The sequence below is a fragment of the Cetorhinus maximus genome, chromosome 6 (assembly GCF_964194155.1).
Source record: "Cetorhinus maximus chromosome 6, sCetMax3.hap1.1, whole genome shotgun sequence".
Lineage (NCBI taxonomy): Eukaryota > Metazoa > Chordata > Chondrichthyes > Lamniformes > Cetorhinidae > Cetorhinus > Cetorhinus maximus.
In genome coordinates this window covers 76358197-76378979 of record NC_135884.1, presented here as the reverse complement: position 1 = coordinate 76378979, position 20783 = coordinate 76358197, and the positions used below count along the sequence as shown (strand labels likewise).

Here is a 20783-nt window from a genome sequence, read left to right as displayed (position 1 = left end):
GAGGAGTGCGGAGGAACACAGGGATCTGGGAGTTCAGATACATAATTCCCTGAAAGTGGCGTCACAGGTAGACAAGGTTGTAAAGAAAGCTTTTGGCATACTGGCCTTCATAAATCAAAGTATTGAGTATAGGAGTTGGGATGTTATGGTGAGGTTGTATAAGACATCGGCGAGGACAACTTTGGAGTATTGTGTGCAGTTCTGGTCGCCTAACTACAGGAAGGATATCAGTAAGATTGAAAGAGTGCAGAGAAGATTTACTAGGATGTTGCCGGGTCTTAAGGAGTTGAGTTACAGGGAAAGATTAAACAGGTTAGGACTTTATTCCTTGGATTGTAGAAGAATGAGGGGAGATTTGATAGAATTTTACAAAATTGTGAGGGGTATAGACATACTAAATGCGAGTAGGCTCTTTCCACTTAGATTAAGAGAGATAAACACGAGAGGATATGGCTTTAGGGTGAAAGGGGAAAGGTTTAGGGGGAACATTAGGGGGAACTTCTTCACTCAGAGTGGTGAGAGTGTGGAACGAGCTACCATCTGACATGGTAAATGCGGGCTCACTCTTAAGTTTTAAGAATAAATTGGATAGATACATGGATGGGAGAGGTCTGGAGGGTTATGGACTAGGTGCAGGTCAATGGGACCAGCGGAATAATATTTCGGCACAGACTAGAAGGGCCGAATGGCCTGTTTTCTGTGCTGTAGTGTTCTATGGTTCTAACTCCCTCCCAACTGTATCCCACTGTGCCGCCACCTCTGCTAGGCCTGTCCTGCCGGTGGGACAGGACATACCCAGGGATGGTGATGGTGGTGTCTAGGACATTATCTGTAAGGTATGATACCGTGAGGATGACTATGTCAGGCTGCTGTTTGACTAGTCTGTGAGACAGCTCTCCCAATTTTGGCACTAGGCCCCAGATGTTAGTAAGGAGGACTTTGTAGGGCCGACAGGGCTGCAATTGTCGTTGTCGTTTCTGGTGTCTAGGTCGATGCCGGGCGGTCGGTCCGGTTTCATTCCTTTTTTGTATCTTTGTAGCAGTTTATTACAACGGAGTGGCTTGCTCGGACATTTCAGAGGGCATTTAAGAGTCAACCACATTGCTGTGGGTCTGGAGTCACATGTAGGCCAGACCAGGTAAGGACGGCAGATTTCCTTCCCTGAACCAGATGGGTTTATACAACAATCGACAATGGTTTCAATTCAAATTCCACATCTGCCATGGCGGGATTCAAGCCTGGGTCCCCAGAGCATTACCCTGGGTCCCTGGATTACTAGTTCAGCGACAATACCACTACGCTATTATAAAAGCAAAAAACTGCGGATGCTGGAAATCCAAAACAAAAACAAAAATACCTGGAAAAACTCAGCAGGTCTAGCAGCATCTGTGGAGAGGAGCACAGTTAACGTTTCGAGTATTGCCTCTCCTAATGTACCTTTCTGATAAGCTCCCATTATCCCTTCTTTTATGCTCTGTCCTACTGTCTAGTTACAATTAGGAGGCCTGTACACCACTCCCACAAGTGAGTTCTTGCCTTTATCATTCCTCATCTCAACCCAAACCGCTTCTACATCCTGGTTTCCTGAACCTAGGTCATCCCTCTCTATTGTGCTAATACCATCATTAATTAACAGAGCTACCCCTCCACCTTTTCCTAATTTCCTGTCCTTCCTAAATGTCATGTGCCCTTCAATATTCAGTTCCCAATCTATGTCATCCTGTAGCCATGTCTCTGTAATAACTATCAGATCATACTTATTTATTTTTATTTGTGCTATCAGTTCATCTGTTTTGTTTCAAATATTACATGCGTTTAGATATAGAGCCTTTAGTTTTGTCCTTTTATTTTTGTAATACCTAGCCTTATCTGCTGATTTACTCTTAGATTTGCACTCTTTGACCCTTTCTGACATGGTCTGTTTATCATTTCTGATATCCGTACATTTCTCTCTTGCCTTGTCTGTACTCTTTGGTTTACCACATCTTCCCAAATTTGACCCCCACTATTCAGTTTAAAACCCTCTCTACTTCCCAGTTATGCGGCTCATGAGGGCACCAGCTCCAGCACAGTTCGAGTGTAGACAGTCCCCACTTTCCCCAGTACTGGTGCCAGTGCCCCACAAACCAGAACCCACTTCTCCCACATCAGTCTTTGAGCCATACATTCATCTCTATAATCTTATGTGCCCTATGCCAATTTGCATGTGGTTCAGGTCGAGTTTTTGCTTCTTAATTTGGTGCCTAGCTCCTCATACTAACTATGCAGAGCCTCCTTCCTCATCCTGCCTATGTCATTGCTATCTACATGGACCACAACCACTGGATCCTCCCCCTCCCACTGCAAGTTCCTCTCCAGCCATGAGCACATGTCCCAAACCCTGCCACTGGGCCGGCAACACAGCCGCCTGGACTCTGCTGTAGAAAGCAGTGTCCATCCCCCTCACTACACTGTCCCCTACCACCACTACATTCCTTTTTGCTCCCCCCACTTGGATGGCTTCCTGTACCATGGTGCCATGGTCAGTTTGCTCATCCACCCTGCAACCCCCACTCTCATCCTAACAAGCTGAGAGAACCTCTTACCTGTTGGACAGTTGCAGGGGCTGACACTCCCGCCCGCTGTGTCCCCTTACCTACCTCAGCTACAGTAACACCCTCCCATCCCTGACCACCTTCCAACTCAGAAGATCCTAACATAATGGGTGTGACCACCATTCCTTCACTGTCACTGGGTCAAAATCCTGGAACTCCCTCCCTAACAGCACTGTGGGTGTACCTACACTACACATGGACTGCAGCGGTTCAAGAAGGCAGCTCACCACCACTTTCTCAAGGGCAATTAGGGATGGGCAATAAATACTGGCCTAGCCAGCCTTGCCAATATCACATGAAATAATTATAATTCCTAACACTGAACTTTTTCCTTTTCTATCCTCAGGATTCAGACAGAGACTCTGCACCTTTTCCCCCATTTCTTCCTCTCAAACATCTTCCTGGACGCTGCTATCCAGCCCTTCCTTTGCTTTCCTTTTTAAAACCACACCTAATGCTGATACGATGCCCCTCACTTTCAATGCTAACTAAATACTCCAACAGCTTCAGCTCATTATTTACCATCACTTCAGACTCATCTCTTTCATCACTTCTAGCAAAGATATGCATCTTATAATGTCACACAGACTCCTTCCAAATAATTGCTTCTCTGTGTTAACTGCACTTGCCCTGTTCCCTAATTGAAATCAATCACAAGCATTTTATTGATCCCAATCAAGATGAATGGGTCTCCTGAGTTCAGATCAAGGGCTAGTCAATGATCTGGCCTTCCTTTCCCTGTCCGATCGGCCCTTAGGATGAGCAGGAACAAGAAAAGTGAAAAAAAAGTGCTGGGTTCTGAAAGGTTAATTGTACCAAAATATATCTACTTGTGACATTCTTCCCTGGGGAAGTATCCTCAATGCCCATCACTGCTGCACAAGGAGGAGCAGGCAGTGCACCTTCCAATCCAGAAAGACAGTTGGGGAAGCATAGAACAGGAACCAATCTAAAACAGTTTTATAACTTTATTTGCAGAGTTACACATTACAAGCATACAGCTCCTAACTCAATAATCATAATTTCAGTCTACGTTTATTTATTTTTTTGGGCTCAACTTCTCATTTCTGATCAGAGTGTGTATGTGTGTTGCGTTTTTATTTTTTTTTCTCAGGTTTTTAGTAACTAATAAACTTACTCCAAAATTGAGGTCCTGTTTGGGAAGTTAACAAATTGGGGTAACTCATCTGGGGTCATAGCAAATTGGGGGACTTCACCCGGGGGCCGGTCATAACAACTGTGATAAGGAAGTGAATCCTTTCTCCCACATGAAGCAAGTGAACGGCCTCTCCCAAGTGTGAACTCACTAGTGTGCCAGCAGTTGTGACAACTGAGTGAATCCCTTCCCACACACAGAGCAGGTGACCGGCCGCTCCCCTGTGTGACTGTAGCCATGTGTTTCCAGCAGTGATGGGTAGTTGAATAGGAGCACATAAATCAATCCCCAACAAAAACAGAAACAGAAGTACCTGGAAAAACTCAGCAGGTCTGGCAGCATCAGCGGAGAAGAGCACAGTTGATGTTTCGAGACCTCATGATCCTTACTGCTCACATTAGGTACTTTGTGTCCTCTACAAGTAACTCTGATTTCTTATCTCTCTTCAACACCAAGTCCTGGATTTCCTCAATGCCCATTGTAAGCTTGTTGTGTCAGAAGATTACACGAGGTGTGGGGTTAGGTTGCATTCAGGTTTCCTGGGTATGTTTAATTGTACACAAGGTGACAGGGTTTCTGGTGTAATTGTGTTATAGATGTGTGCTCTGCAGTTTAGGCCCCATTTTAGTGCAGGAATAGCAGTCCCACTGAAAATTGCAGCCTTCGTTCAGAGATTGGAGGAGGGAATGCTCAGAGCCTTCATTCAACCCCACTGCATTGAAGGCACTCGATCAATATGTCTCCCACCTTCACATGAACGGATTCTTGCCAGAACCATGAACCACAGAGCGCCGCGACAGACCCCCCACCCCACCATGGACCCTGCATCCCCCACACCCCCCCATCCCCCGGGCCCTCCCATGGACCCCGCGACCCCCACCCACGGGCCCCACGCCCCCCCCCCACGGACCCCGCACCCTCCCCGCACACCCCACACACCCCCTGCTTCCCCCCCACGGGCCCCACACCCCCCCGCGCTCCCCCCATAGGCTGCCCACGGACCCTGCGCCCCGTGCCCCCACCCCCCCCCGGCATGGACCCTGCGCCCCATGCCCCCCCCCCCCCCCGAATGGACCCTGCGCCCCCTGTGCCCCCACCCCCCACCCCGCTTGGACCCTGCGCCCCCTGTAGCCCCCACCCCCACGGGCCCCGCGGCCCCCACCCACGGGCGCCCCCCCCCCCCCAGCGCTCCCCACACACCCCCGCACTCCCCACACTCCCCCATACGTCCCCCCGCCCCTCCCTGTGACACCCTGTGCCCCCCCCCACCCCAAACACGGGCCCCACACCCCTCCGCGCTCCCCCCACAGGCTGCCCCACACTGACTAAAAGACTGTGTAGTTTCCTCTGTGCAAGCTCTCCTGCGGGAGGTGGAAGATGCCAGGGGCAGGATTCTATCTCTACATGCAACAAGCCATCCAAGAGAGTCACCATTTTCACATGGGGAGAGGTGATCCAGGTACTCACTGCCAACCCTCCAACACCTAGGCTAGATAACATGTTGAAGGGGAGGTCCACAGCTTTGTCCCTTTCTTTCTTGCTCATTCTAGGCACTAGTACCCTCAGCATCTTTACTGCAACATCCACACTGCTGACGCTTTGGGGCACCCACTCTCCTCATCCTGCACCTAGGCTAGATAACATGTTGAAGGGGAGGTCCACAGCTTTTTCCCTTTCTTTCTTGCTCATTCTAGGCACTAATACCCTCAGCATCTGTGGGGGCACCCACTCTCCTCATCCTGCACCATGCCTACACAGTTCCCTGACTCCTAGCATCTGCCTTGTACAGCACGAAATACCTTTCCCCCTGGTTCTATTCAAATACATTTTCTCACCACAGCCATAGTGTGGAAAAGCAGTAGGAGGACTGATAGGTGAGGAGGAAGGAGGAGAGGCAGCTTTGGAATAGAGCCAGCATACTCATTCCACCTCCCCTCTCCAGCATGCTACTTGTGGACAATAGCCACTAGCCCTGGGAGCTCCAGCCAGTGAAATGCACACAGTCCAGTGCAGCAAGTATTCACCAACAAACTCTTCCAACACTGGGCATCTGAGGGTCTGTGGAGTGAGCAGTCAGGCTGCCATCGGGCTGCCTGGGGAGGGGAGGGGGGGAATGAGCAGGGGCAGTGGTCAATGTTGTGGGGCCTCCATTGGGCACAGGGTGCCTGAACAGCAGGGGTCCCCCAGCCCACAACCAGGTCACCAGGTAAACCTTGGTTTTATGCTGCATGTGTTTTCGGCACTTGGATGATGAAGTCATGATTGGAACCTCTCTCTCATTGTTCCGCGCAGACAACCCTGCCATTGGCAAAATACCAGCAGTGGCAGGAGGTGGCCCTTAAATGGCCATTGATTGACCCAATGGCAGGCAGGCTGCCCAGTGCCTTCCCCACTGCTAGTAACATTCCAGCGGAGGGGATAAGGCGATGACCCCACCCCCTAACACCCTCACTCCATCCCACCCTACCTCTAGCCATTGTTACACAGGACAGCTGCAGTTCTGGGTCCTCAGTTATGTACCACATTTATTAGTAACCAGGATGAAGGAATAGGGAGCTCTATACATAAATTTGCAGAGGACAGCAAGTTAGGACAAAGAGTGCTAACTGAAGTAAGAAATTACAGAGGGAGATAGATAGGCTATGTGAGTGTGGGAATTTGTGGGATATACCAGCTCAATATGAGAGAGGGTGAGATTATTCACTTTGAGCTCAAGTAAAACAAACTGGAATATTCTCTCCAGAGAGAAAGGTGAGATTAGCAATGGGGTTTAGGTGCTCGTGTACAGACCCAAACAGACGATGGGATAAGGGAAGGTACAAAATGAATATCTAAGGTACAGATGCAGCTGTCGGATTTGCCTTGTCCAGACCCTGAATGTACAGAGAACTGACCATGAGTCCCATAGCTGTGTAGAAAGGACAATTCAATATTTCTAGGGGAACAGGCAGAGTTAACAGGTGGGCTGCAGCTTTAACGGACCAACAGTAAATTAGTTGAAGAATTAAACAGCGGTTAAATAAAAAAAGTTGCCAAGGCTAAGTGAAGAAATTTTAAGCACGTAAATTCCACAGCATTCTGGCAGAAAGCAGAGAGTCAGTGCTCAGGTGTTCCAGCCCCAGGACGGCCTTTGCTCATTTACACGCGTTCATGAGTTAAGACAGGTATTTCCAGGGCTCAGTGGGCTGGTGGGAGTGGGGAAATTTCCAGGCTCAGCCTGCCCGCCTTGGAAGGAGCGTTTTTCGTTCCGGGAGTGGGTGCGTGGAGCAGTTGAATTCTGGAGTTGGGGCCATCAAATCCAGAAACAATTCGGAGCTGGTCACAGGGGTAACCGAGTGCCGAGATGGGTTGCTTGAAGTGTCATGTGGACCCGAAACGTCGGCTCTTTTCTTCTCCACCGATGCTGCCAGACCTGCTGAGTTTTTCCAGGTAATTCTGTTTTTGCTTAAAATATCACCGGTTTCGGATAATTCAAATGTTTCACCCTTTTGTAACATCATTGCAAACCTTATGTGTTACTTCAAATTTTCCCCATTCTAAACAGACAAGTCCACGGAAGTAAAATGAAATGAGCTATTGTCCAGAATCACCGAATTTACGATTATCACCACCAACATCATTGGTTACACCAGCTAACTTGTACATTTTACGAATAAAAATGCAGTCGAATAAATGGCTAAAGTTATAACACTGACTTAGCAATCAGGACATGTGGTATTATGAGTATCAGAAACTTCTCTCAAGGTGTGTTCTTACCTTCCCGAATGGCCGTGCAAGGTGCTCCCTCCTCATGTTCTAAGCGAATCTCTTTCAATGCGACTAGGTTATCAGTGAGTTTACTCCTCCCTTTGAAAACTGTTGCATATGTACCCTGGAAGGAACACAGATAACTCAACGCTCACCCGACTGCGCGGAACAATGAGAGAGAGGTTCCAATCATGACTTCATCATCCAAGTGCCGAAAACACATGCAGCATGAATTTTGTAAAGTATCTGACAATTTACACAGAGTTCTTCAGGCAATGATAAAGTGTATTAGAAAAGGAAAGGCAGTGAATATTGTGTTCGTACATCTGCATAAAGCACTTGAATATGGAGCTTTCAAAATCTCAACATTCACCATGACATTTCTGCAGCTACTGATTTGCTCAATCACACCCTCACCTCCAGCTTTGATGCCTGAGTCTTCTTTAAAACTATTATTCTCTCTCACCCTGCCATTCTCCTGGTACAGCCCTCATTTCTGCTCACAGAATCAGAATCTTAACGGCACAGGAGGAGGCCATTCGGCCCATTGTGTCTGCCCCAGCTCTCCAAATGAGTATTGTGACCCAGTGTCATTGCCCTGCCTTTTCCCCGTACCCTTGCATGTTAGATGATTATTTAAATAGAAACAATGTCCTCTTGAATGCCTCGATCGAACCTGCCTCCACTATACTTCCAAGCAGTGCATTCCAGAACCAAACCACTGGCGAAAAAGTTTTTTCTCTTGTCTCACTTGCTTGTTTTGCAAATCACTAAATCTGTGCTCTCTTGTTCTGGATCCTTTTACGAGCAGGAACAGCTTCTCCCTATCTACCCTGTCCAGCCCCCTCATGATTTTGAACATCCCTATCAAATCTCCTCTTAGTCTTCTTCTTTCCAAAGGGAACCGTCCCAACCTCTTCAATCTATCCTCATAGCTGAAGATTCTTATCCCCGGAACCATTCTTGTAAACCTCTTCTGCACTCTCTCCAATGCGTTCACATCCTTCCTATAATGTGGTGCCCAGAACTGTAAACAATGTTCCAGCTGAGGTCTAACGAGTGTCTTATATAAATTCAGCATAACCTCCCCGCTCTTGTACTCTATGCCCCTATTAATAAAGCCCAGGATGCTATATGCTTTATTAACTGCTCTCTCCACCTGTCCTGCCACCTTCAATGATCTATGCACATATACACCCAGGTCTTTCTGCTCCTGCACCCCCTTCAAAATTTCACCCCTTAATTTATAATGTCTGTCCATGTTCTTCCTACCCAAATGCATCACCTCACACTTCTCTGCATTGAACTTCATCTGCCACCTATCTGCCCACTCCACCAACTTGTCTATGTCCTTTTGAAGTTCCACACTGTCCTCCTCACAGTTCACAACACTCCCAAGCTTTGTGCCATCCACAAACTTTGAAATTGTCCCCTGCACACCAAGATCTAGATCATTAATATATATCAGGAAAAGCAAGGGTCCCAATACCGACCCCTGGGGAACTCCACTACAAACCTTCTTCCAGCCCGAAAAATATCCCTTGACCATTACTCTCTGCTTCCTAATTTTCAGCCAATTTTGTATCCACATTGCTACTTTCCCTTTTATTTCATGAGCAATAACTTTTCTCACAAGTCTGTTGTGTGGCAGTGTGTCAAATGCCTTTACAAAGTCCATGTACACCACATCAACAGCCATTTCCCTCATCAGCCTTTTCTGTTACCTCTTCAAAAAAACTCCAGCAAGTTAGTTAATTGATATTAAGTATCTTCCAAAAGGTTTAATTTAATTTAAAGGGGTAAGACATAGCAGGAGAGCTCAAAGCCGTGGTGTGCTCTTCCTGCTCCATGTGGGAAGCCAGGCACATTTCCAGTGCCCAGGGCCAGCGTGTGTGCGGGAAGTATCTCCAACTGCAGCTCCTGGAAGCCCGGGTTTTGGAGCTGGAGCGGCGGCTGGGGACACTGTGGAGTATCCATGAGGCGGAGAGTATCGTGGATAGCACATATAGAGAGGTGGTCAGACCGCAGCTAAGAGTCCACAGGCAGGAAGGGAATGGGTGATCACCAGGCAGAGCAAGAGGACTAGGCAGGTAGTGCAGGAATCTCCTGTGGCTATTCCCCTGCAAAAAAAGGTATATCGCTTTGGATACTGTTGGGGGGAATGACCTCTCAGGGGAAAGCAGCAACAGCCAAATTCATTGCACCACGGTTGGCAATGCTGCACAGGGCAGGAGTAAAAAGTGTGGGAATGCAATAGTTATAGGGGATTCAATTGTAAGGGGAATAGATAGGCGTTTCTGTGGCTGCAAACAAGACTCCAGGATGGTATGTTGCCTCCCTGGTGCTAGGGTCAAGGATGTCTCAGAGCGGCTACAGGACATTCCGAAGGGGGAGGGTGAGCAGCCAGTGGTTGTGGTTCACATTGGTACAAACGACATAGGTAAAAAAAGGGATGAGGTCCTCAAAGCAGAATATAGGGAGTTAGGAAGTAAGTTGAAAAGTAGGACCTCAAAGGTAGTGATCTCAGGATTACTACCAGTGCTACGTGCTAGTCAGAGTAGAAATAGCAGGATATATTGGATGAATACGTGGCTGAAGAGATGGTGTGAGGGGGAGGGTTTCAGATTCCTGGGGCATTGGGACTAGTTCTGGGGGAGGTGGGACCAGTACAAACTGGACGGGTTACACCTGGGCAGGACCAGGACTGATGTCCTAGGGGGAACATTTGCTAGAGTGGTTGGGGAGGGTTTAAACTAAAATGGCAGGGGAATGGGAACCTATGCAAGGAGTCAGAGGAAGGGGAATGAAGGACAAGAACAAAAGACAGAAAGCGGAATAAGAAAAGTGATAGAGAAATCAAGGGCAAGAATCAAGCAGGGCCTCAGTGAAAAATAGTGGGAACGGGACAAGTAATGTTAAAAAGACAAGCCTTAAGGCTTTGTGCCTTAACGCAAGGAGCATTCGCAATAAAGCGCTTGAATTGACCGTGCAAATAGATGTAAACAGGTATGATATAGTCAGGATTACGGGGACATGGCTGCAGGGTGACCAGGGATGGGAACTGAACATCCAGGGGTATTCAGTATTTAGGAAGGACAGACTAAAAGGAAAAGGCGGTGGAGTTGCATTGCTGGTTAAAGAGGAAATTAACACAATAGTGAGGAAAGATATTAGCTCCGACGATATGGAATCTGTATGGGTAGAGCTGAGAAACACTAAGGGGCAAAAAACGTAAGTGGGGGTTGTATATAGACCCTCAAACTGTAGTGGTGATGTTGGGAATGGCATTAAACAGGAAATTAGAGACGCATGCAATAAAGGAACATCTGTAATTATGGGTGACTTTAATATGCATATAGATTGGGCAAATCAAATTAGTAACAATACCGTAGAGGAGGAATTTCTGGAGTGTATATGGGATGGTTTTCTGGACCAATACGTTGAGGAACCATCGAGTGAACAGGCCATCCTAGACTGGGTATTATGTAATGCGAAAGGAATAATTGGCAATCTAGTTGTGCGAGGCTACTTGGGAACGAGCAACCATAATATGATAGAATTCTTCATTAAGATGGAAAGTGACGTAGTTGATTCTGAGACTTGGGTCCTGAATCTTAATAAAGGAAACTACGATGGTATGAGGGCGAGTTGACTATGATGGATTGGGAAACGTTACTTAAAGGGATGACGGTGGATAGGCAATGGCAAACATTCAAAGAGCATATGGGTGAACTGCAACAATTGTTTATTCCTGTCTGACGGAAAAGTAAAACAGGAAAGGCAGCCAAACCATGGCTTACAAGGGACATTAGAGATAGTATTAGACGCAAGGAAGAGGCATACAAATTGGCCAGAAAAAACAACAGACCTGAGGATTGGGAGCAGTTTAGAATTCAGCAAAGGAGGACCAAGGGATTGATTAAGAAGGGGGAAATAGGAGTATGAGAGTAAGCTTGCAGGGAACATAAAAACTTCCTGTAAAAGTTTCTATACGTATGTGAAGAGAAAAAGATTGGTGAAGACAAATGTAGATCCCTTACAGTCAGAAACAGGGGAATTTATAATGGGGAACAAAGAAATGGCTGACCAACTAAATACATACTTTGGTTCTGTCTTCACAAAGAAGGACACAAATAACATACCAGAAATGTTGGGGAACACAGGGTTTAGTGAGAGGGAGGAACTGAAAGAAATCAGTATTAGTAGGGAAATGGTATTGGGGAAATTGATGGGATTGAAGGATGATAAATCCCTGGGGCCTGATAATCTACATCCCAGTGTACTTATGGAAGTGGCCCTAGAAACAGTGGATGCATTGGTGGTCATCTTCCGAGATTCTATAGGCTCTGAAACAGTTCCTACAGAATGGAGGGTAGCTAATGTAACCCCACTATTTAAAAAGGGAGGCAGAGAGAAAACAGGGAATTATAGACCAGTCAGCCTGACGTCGGTGGGGGGAAAAATTCTAGAGTCCATTCTAAAAGATTTAATAGCTGAGCACATGGAAAACTGTGGCAGAATCGGAAAGAGTCAGCATGGATTTATGAAAGGGAAATCATGCTTGACAAATCGACTGGAATTTTTCGAGGATGTAACTAATAGAGTTGATGAGGGGGAGCCAGTGGATGTGGTTTATTTGGACTTTCAGAAGGCTTTCGACAAAGTCCCACATAAGAGATTGGTGTGTAAAATTAAAGCACATGGGATTAGGGGTAGTGTATTGAGATGGATAGAAAACTGGTTGGCAGACAGGAAACAAAGAGTAGGAATAAATGGGTCTTTTTCCGAATGGCAGGCAGTGACTAGTGGGGTACCGCAGGGATTGATGCTGGGACCCCAGTTATTCACAGTATATATCAATGATTTAGATGAGGGAACTAAATGTAATATCTCCAAATTTGCAGATGACACAAAGCTGGGTGGGAAGGTGAGCTGTGAGGAGGACGCAGAGATGTTTCAGTGTGATTTGGACAAGCTGAGTGAGTGGGCAAATGCATGGCAGATGCAGTATAATGTGGATAAATGTGAGGTTATCCATTTTGGTAGCAAAAACAGGAAGGCAGATTATTATCTGAATGGCTATAAATTGAGAGAGGGGAATGTGCAACGAGACCTGGGTGTCCTTGTACACCAGTCGCTGAAGGTAAGCATGCAGGTGCAGCAGGCGGTAAAGAAGGCAAATGGTATGTTGGCCTTCATAGCGAGAGGATTCGAGTACAGGAACAGGGATGTCTTGCTGCAATTGTACACTGCCTTGGTGAGACCACACCTGGAATATTGTGTGCAGTTTTGGTCTCCTTATCTGAGGAAGGATGTTCTTGCTATAGAGGGAGTGCAGCGAAGGTTTACCCGACTGATTCCTGGGATGGCAGGACTGACATATGAGGAGAGATTGAATCGGTTAGGATTATATTCGCTGGAGTTCAGAAGAATGAGGGGGGATCTCATAGAAATCTTTAAATTCTAACAGGACTAGACAGGGTAGATGCAGGAAGGATGTTCCCGATGGTGGGGGACTCCAGCACCAGGGGTCACAGTCTGAGGATATGGGGTAGACCATTTAGGACTGAGATGAGGAGAAATTTCTTCATCCAGAGAGTGATGAGCCTGTGGAATTCATTACCACAGAAAATAGTTGAGGCCAAAACATTGTATGTTTTGAAGAAGGAGTTAGATATCAATCTTGGGGTGAAAGGGATCAAAGGATATAGAGAAAGCAGGAGCAGGCTATTGAGTTGGATGATCAGCCATGATCATAATGAATGGTGGAGCAGGCTCGAAGGGATGAATGGCCTACTCCTGCTCCTAGTTTCTATGTTTCTATGTAACCAATGAATGCCCTATCACTATAGCTCTTCCTTTTTTCTTCCTCCCCTCCTGTACAGCCATGGTGCCACAAACTTGGCTCTGACTGCACTCCTCTGAGGAACCAGCATTCTCACCAGCTTCCAAAATGGAAAACCCATTGGTGAGCAGGACCCCAGGGGACTCCTGCACTACCTGCCTACTTCACTTGGACTGTCTGATGGTCACCCATTCCCTCTGTCATGGCAGAATTTTAGGTAAGTTCATGTTTACAAAGGGTGAAAAATGAGAGTTCAGCCAGAAGCGTACTGGGATAATGGAGTCTGGAAGGAGCACAGGGTGAGGGTTTCAGCAACAGGTAACCCAGAACAGGAGCAGAGGCAGGGCATGTTACAGAGATAGGTGTAGGTGGTCTTAATGATGGCATGAATATGCTCATCTCAGGTCCAAGGACAATCCCAAATTTGTAAACAGTCTGCTTCAGCCTCAGACAGTTGCCAGGGTGAGGGATGGAGCTGGTGACTAGGGAACGGAGTTTGGAAAGGGGACCAAAACCAACCGTTTCAGTCTTCCCAATATTCAACTGGAGATTAGGGATGTTGGACAAGTAACTTGACAACACAGGAACAGTGGAGAGGGCGAAGAAGGCGTGATGGAGAGATAGAGCTCAGTTCACTCAGATACATGGGAAAGTTTTCTGCTGGTGAGGTCATGGGAGCAACAAGCAGAAATTCATTTCAAAAGCAAGTTAGGTCATTGTTTAAGAAAGGGAATATTAACAGATAATGGGAGCAGAAAGAAGCGTGGAATTAGTCTAAGGAGAAAGGCACAGCCCCTGGCTTGATGGGCTGAACAGAATCTTCCAGCACAGGAAGAGTCCATGGAAATATAAATCACCTTCCTGGGGTTCCAAATACACTGGATCTAAAAGGAATTGTGTAATACAGAAACTGTTTTTTTGCTTACCTCTCCTAGTTTATCCAATTTGACATATGTTTCCATCTTGCCAAAGCCAATTTCTGACTGGAAATGAAAGAATAGTACATCAGTCTCCAATTGGAAAACAGCCTTCCATGTCTTCTCAAACATGCCACACAAAATCCATAATTACCAACTTCCTGAAAGCAATCTCTATTTTTCAATACAGAAATGAGCAGTCAGGGGTTTGGTGACATTTTGAGATGTTCTGTGTTGTGAGGATCACTTTCTATATTGTGAAAATTCTCAACTTCATTCTTCTCCTAAAAAGCAGAGTCTTGAAAAACATTCTACGAATTGAAAGTGAGCTGAAGCAGCGGCAGCCTGTCGCCTCACTGTTCAGGTACTTCACTGACCTGCTCTGTACTTTCAGCATCTGGAGTCATTTGTTGGTCTTATCTGGTTTAGGCACAGCAGATCATTCAGCCTTTCTGCCCGGTATTGCATGTATGAGTTCACACAGTCCCATTTTCCTGCTGTTTTAATATCAGTAAAAGTGACAATGATGCTGTCAGACTGTCATAAAAATCCAGCTGGTTCACTCATGCCCTTTTGGGGAGGAAACATGCTGTCCTTACCTAGCCTGGCCTATACGGAGTGGTAAGAATCACAGAATAGTTACAGCACAGGAGGCCATTCAGCCCATCGTGTCTGTGCTGAATCCCTGAAAGAACAATTCTCCTAGTGCCATTCTCCAACCTTCTCCCCATAACCCTGAATTTTTTTTTCTTTTCAGATAATGATCCAATTCTCTTTTGAAAGCCTTGATTGAACCTGCCTCCACCACACTTTCAAACAGCACATTCCGGATCCTAACCACTCGCCATTGCATCTTTTACCAATTACCTTAAATCCCTGTCCTCTGGTTCTCAATCCTTCCACCAATAGGAACAGACCCCTCATGATTTTGAACACCTCTATCAAATCTCCTCTCAATCTTCTCTTCTCCAAGGATAACCAACTTCCCTGATCCTTCTACGTAACTGATAGTAATCCAGAGGCCCAGGCTAATCCCCTGGGGGCAAAGGGTTCAAATCCCACCATGGCAGCTGGTGGAATTTAAATTCAGTTAATAAATCTGGAATTATAAAGTTAGTCTTGTCTACGAAATTATCACTGATTGTTGTCAAAACCCATCTGGTTCACTAATGTCCTTTAGGGAAGGAAATCTGCCATCCTTACCTGGTCTGACCTACATGTGACTCCAGACCCACAGCAGTGTGGTTGACTCTTAACTGCCTCAGGAATGGCTGAGCAAGCCACTCAGTTCAAGGGCAATTGGAGATGGGCAACAAATGCCGTTCTTGCCACCGACACCCTCGTCCCATTAAAGAATAAATTATTAAAAAGCTCAATATGTGCAGTGTGAATCAAAAATAAAAATGTTTGTCAAAGATGTGATAGTGAAATATAATAGTGTATGGGATGTTGGGTTGATTTTTTTAGGGGCTCTAAATAATGCAGACTAGTTTCTTAAATAAGTCAGTGTCTGTGTATGAAAAATGTTCTGATTTCGAACACTCAGTATAATTATCATCATATTCTGAATAACACACAGGGATGGTTTGGGTAATTAAAGAATAAAACTAGACATCTCTCCTTCTTCAGAGTGTGTGAAGAGATGTTAGAAATACTGTACGTTCAGTCATATAACATTACATCTCGAATCGTCGGGAAATAAGGCTTTATAGGGAATTAAAAACTAAAAAGAGCAAAATACTGCAGATGCTGGAGATCTGAAATAAAAACAGAAAGTGCCAGAAAAACTCAGCAGGTCTGGTAGCAGCTGTGAGCTCTGAAGAAGAGTCATATGGGCTGGAAATGCTAACTCTGTCTCTCCCTCCGCAGATGCTGTCAGGCCTGCTAAGTTTTGTCAGCATTTTCTGTTTTTAATTAGGGAATTCGATTCAGTTTAGTAATTCAATGGAAATTGCTAAGAAATGAAATCACAAATGAATGGATTCTGTTTTCTGGGTTAGACAATTACTTTCTTCGTTAAACAGAAGGGGCTCCCTAAATATTCACACTTTATGATATGAAACCAGCCATTGAGAAACACGGGTATATTTGATAAAAGCCCTCAGTGTGTCAGGGATATATTTCTTGTTCACTTTCACTGTTTACTCTATAGTCTGTATTGATCTGCGAATCAGGCTGAGAAGGATGACACGGAGATTCACCTGATTTATAGAATATATTCACCCTCTTCCCCCATTATAACACACAAGGACGATGTTTCCCTCATTTACGGTGCAGGATATCAGTGAGGGGCTTCCCACACCTTGATGCTAGTGATATCATGGAATTAACCAAAGCACCACCAAAGATCAGACCATTCGAAAAGGGTGTTATATTCAGAACCATTTCCACTGCTTCAAGGCTCAATTTGCTCACAGTACAGGCCACAGAGCCAGGCGGCTGTTGTGAGATTCTGCTAACTGAGCAGGTACCAGAAGGCTCTTCAAACAGCATTCATTTTTTTCAGGTGCACAGGTGGGTGCGATGACGGAGGGTGGGCATGGAGGGGGAGGGGTGGATGTGGTGATGGGTGGGGTGGGTGCGGTGATGGGTGGGGTGGGTGCGGTGAGGGGTGGGTGGGTACGGTGAGGGGGGTTGGGTGTGGATATGGGGGTGTTGGGTGCGGTGAGGGGTGCTGGATGTGGCGAGGGTGGGTGGGTGCGGTGAAGGGGGGTGGTTGTAGTGAGGGGAGTGGTTGCGGTGAGGGGGGTTGGGTGTGGTGATGGGGGGTGCGGTGAGGAGGGGGTGGGTGTGGTGAGGGGGGTGGGTGCGGTGACGGGGTGGGTGTAGTGAGGAGGGGTAGGCGTGGTGAGGGGGTGGGTGCAGTGAGGAGGGGTGGGTGTGGTGAGGGGGTGGGTGCAGTGAGGAGGGGTGGGCGTGGTGAGGGGGTGGGTGTGGTGAGGGGGTGGGTGCAGTGAGGAGGGGTGGGCGTGGTGAGGGGGTGGGTGTGGTGAGGGGGTGGGTGCAGTGAGGAGGGGTGGGCGTGGTGAGGGGGTGGGCGTGGTGAGGGGGTGGGTGCAGTGAGGAGGGGTGGGCGTGGTGAGGGGGTGGGTGCAGTGAGGGGGGGTGGGTGCAGTGAGGAGGGGTGGGTGCGATGAGGGGGATTGGGTGCAGTGAGGGGGTGTGGGCGCGGTGAGGTGTGGCTGGCACAGTGAGGGAAGGTGGGCATGGTGAAGGGGGGTGGGCATGGTGAGGGAGGGGTTAATGTGCTGAGAGGGGTGGGGTGCAATGAGAGGTCAGCGTTTCAAACTGAAATGTACTTGGTGATGAGGGAGAGAAAGTCAGAATCCTTCATAACCGCCTCCTCTGTGAATGAGGCTCTGAGTAACCCTCCAGACTGACTGGTACCAAACTCTCACATCGCTATGACACAACACTGACCATGATGCTGGAACACAATGATGGTACACAATTCTTGTTATAAACTCCTGGTTTATATAAAAAATGATCTTATTTACTGAGTGGGCTAAAGTCACAGGATAAGTTTTAAAAAGACTGACAACAGCATTTGAGTGACCCAAACAAAAGTTCTGAAAATGGGCGAACGTTTATATAACTTCACTTTGTAAATTATAAACCTATCAGAATTGAGTTGTGCTGTCTGGAAGTAGCCAACCAGAAGAAGAGCTTAAACAAGTGTGAATGGCCCATCCCCTGAAATATTCACAGACATCCAGGCATAATTGGTTTATTCAGGTAGGTGCAGACCAAATCATTAAACTCAAACACTTTGGACAATGAACCCTGGCAGTGAAGTGGGACCTACCAATCATTTAGTCTAATCACTTTAAACAATAGACCTGGAAGGGGATTCTCCAGCTTGCTGTGACCATACTTGGTAACTGGCTAGTCTGTGAATGGAGGTCCAGTGATAGCAAGCTAACCCTTTGTGTTAGAAAGGAAACTGTTTATCTGTGGCCAGAGTCAGACACACCATGAATGGGTAACAGTGAGAAGGGAACTCGTGCCCCCCCACCCCCTCCCATCCTCTCTCTCCAGCCATTCTGCAAGTGTGTGCCCGCCTGTATCTGACCAACCAAACACTGCAGGCAGCATCTTCAGCATAAATCAAACTGCTGACTCCAGAGGAAAAGACAGAGATTGCCCATCAGGACTTGAAAGGCTACGTTTGCGCTCAACGCCTGTGCAGCTGTACTGTTTCACCCCATGATGTCCTTGTGAGTGACAGCGTTGGCAGCGTCCAGGAACATTGATGCTTATCAAACAGTTATTAAAGATAGTGATTTAAAAAGCCTCACCTTCTCCATGCTGTCCCTCCTTCCATTCAGCACCAGGGTGAATGTGTAGCACAGCTGTCCCATGGTGACTACAATGCCACACTGACTAGTATCGCCAGAGAGCACTGAATCCTCATGTTCAGCCCCGCGGTATAAACAGCCCAGTGCTAGCACAATGCCAACTGAACACGTATTTGTTTTAACAAACTGAAAGCTCAGTACAGTATTGTCAACCAATTGTAGAGCCAATGATTACTTTGAAATAAATGAACCATTTAACAAAAGAGCCTGAACATTACAAACGGCCGGAGTGTGAAATACAAGAGGAAAGTGACATTTTATAGTTTGCAGGGGCTGGAAATCACAGTCAGGATTTTGCTGGCACTGTGTCTTTGCAAACAATGTCAATGGTTTTCTGATGGGTATCGGTGGCCATCTTGTGTGGCAGGAGACACGGTGAACTTTAAACTGTCTCTGTGCAGAACCTGGAAAAATCACTGAAGATAGCCCGAAGCCATCCAATCCGTCAACCCACAAGATCCGTATACGATTGACTTTGGACACGTTAAACAATTTAACCTATCCCCACTCCTTGTAACTGTGTGTGTGTGTGTGTGTGTGTGTCTTGGGTACACATGTGAGTGTGAGTAGTATTTTTGATATTTTTTACCTATTGGGTGTTAAGTACATAAGTACTATTTCCTTTTCTTTTAAAATGTAGAAGGAAACCTGCCTGTGTGTCTTTTAAAGTCACAGCACAGTTAAATACTTACTAAATTGACAAGCAAATTCTCTTAAAACACCTGTTGTCATCAATCAAGATAGAGAGGGAGCCATTCCGCCACATCTTACCAGGATGCAATACTTATACACAACTCCAGTGTACAACACTGGTACACAGCACTGGTACACAACACTCGCACACAACACTGGCACACAACACTGGCACACAACACTGGCACACAACACTGGCACACAACATTGGCACACAACACTGATACACACCACTAGCACACAACACTGGTACACAACACTGGCACACACCACTGGTACACAACACTGGCACACAACACTGGCACACAACACTGGCACACAACACTGGCACACAACATTGGCACACAATACTGATACACACCACTAGCACACAACACTGGTACACAACACTGGCACACACCACTGGTACACACCACTGGCACACAACACTGGCACACAACACTGGCACACACCACTGGTACACAACACTGGCACACACCACTGGCACACAACACTGGTACACAACACTGGTACACAACACTGGCAAACAACACTGGTACACACCACTGGCACACAGCACTGGCACACACCACTGGTACACAACACTGGCACACAACACTGGTACACAACACTGATACACACCACTGGCACACAACACTGGCACACAACACTGGTACACAGCACTGGCACACAACACTGGCACACAACACTGGTACACAACACTGGTACACACCACTGGCACACAACACTGATACACACCACTGGCACACAACACTGGTACACAGCACTGGCACACAACACTGGTACACAACACTGGTACACAACACTGGCACACAACACTGATACACACCACTGGCACACAGCACTGGCACACACCACTGGCACACAACACTGGTACACAGCACTGGCACACAACACTGGTACACAACACTGGTGCACACCACTGGCACACAACACCGGTACACACCACTGGCACACAACACTGGTACACAACACTGGTACACAACACTGGCAAACAACACTGGTACACACCACTGGCACACAGCACTGGCACACACCACTGGTACACAACACTGGCACACAACACTGGTACACAACACTGATACACACCACTGGCACACAACACTGGCACACAACACTGGTACACAGCACTGGCACACAACACTGGCACACAACACTGGTACACAACACTGGTACACACCACTGGCACACAACACTGATACACACCACTGGCACACAACACTGGTACACAGCACTGGCACACAACACTGGTACACAACACTGGTACACAACACTGGCACACAACACTGATACACACCACTGGCACACAGCACTGGCACACACCACTGGCACACAACACTGGTACACAGCACTGGCACACAACACTGGTACACAACACTGGTGCACACCACTGGCACACAACACCGGTACACACCACTGGCACACAACACTGGTACACAACATTGGTCCATATCATCAGTAATGTAAAGATGT

General features: G+C 46.9%; 1 protein-coding gene across 1 annotated transcript in view; it reads right to left on the bottom strand.

The window, feature by feature from the left end:
* The window catches only part of LOC144682287 (cyclin-dependent kinase 16-like), a gene marked incomplete at its 5' end in the record, with an annotated part of 398100 nt that overhangs the window by 362684 nt on the left and 14633 nt on the right, over nt 1–20783 (bottom strand). The window contains 2 exons of the mRNA XM_078544764.1: nt 7507–7621; nt 14269–14325. Coding sequence (XP_078400890.1) covers nt 7507–7621; nt 14269–14325 — 172 coding nt within the window. The remainder of the gene's footprint in view (nt 1–7506; nt 7622–14268; nt 14326–20783) is intronic.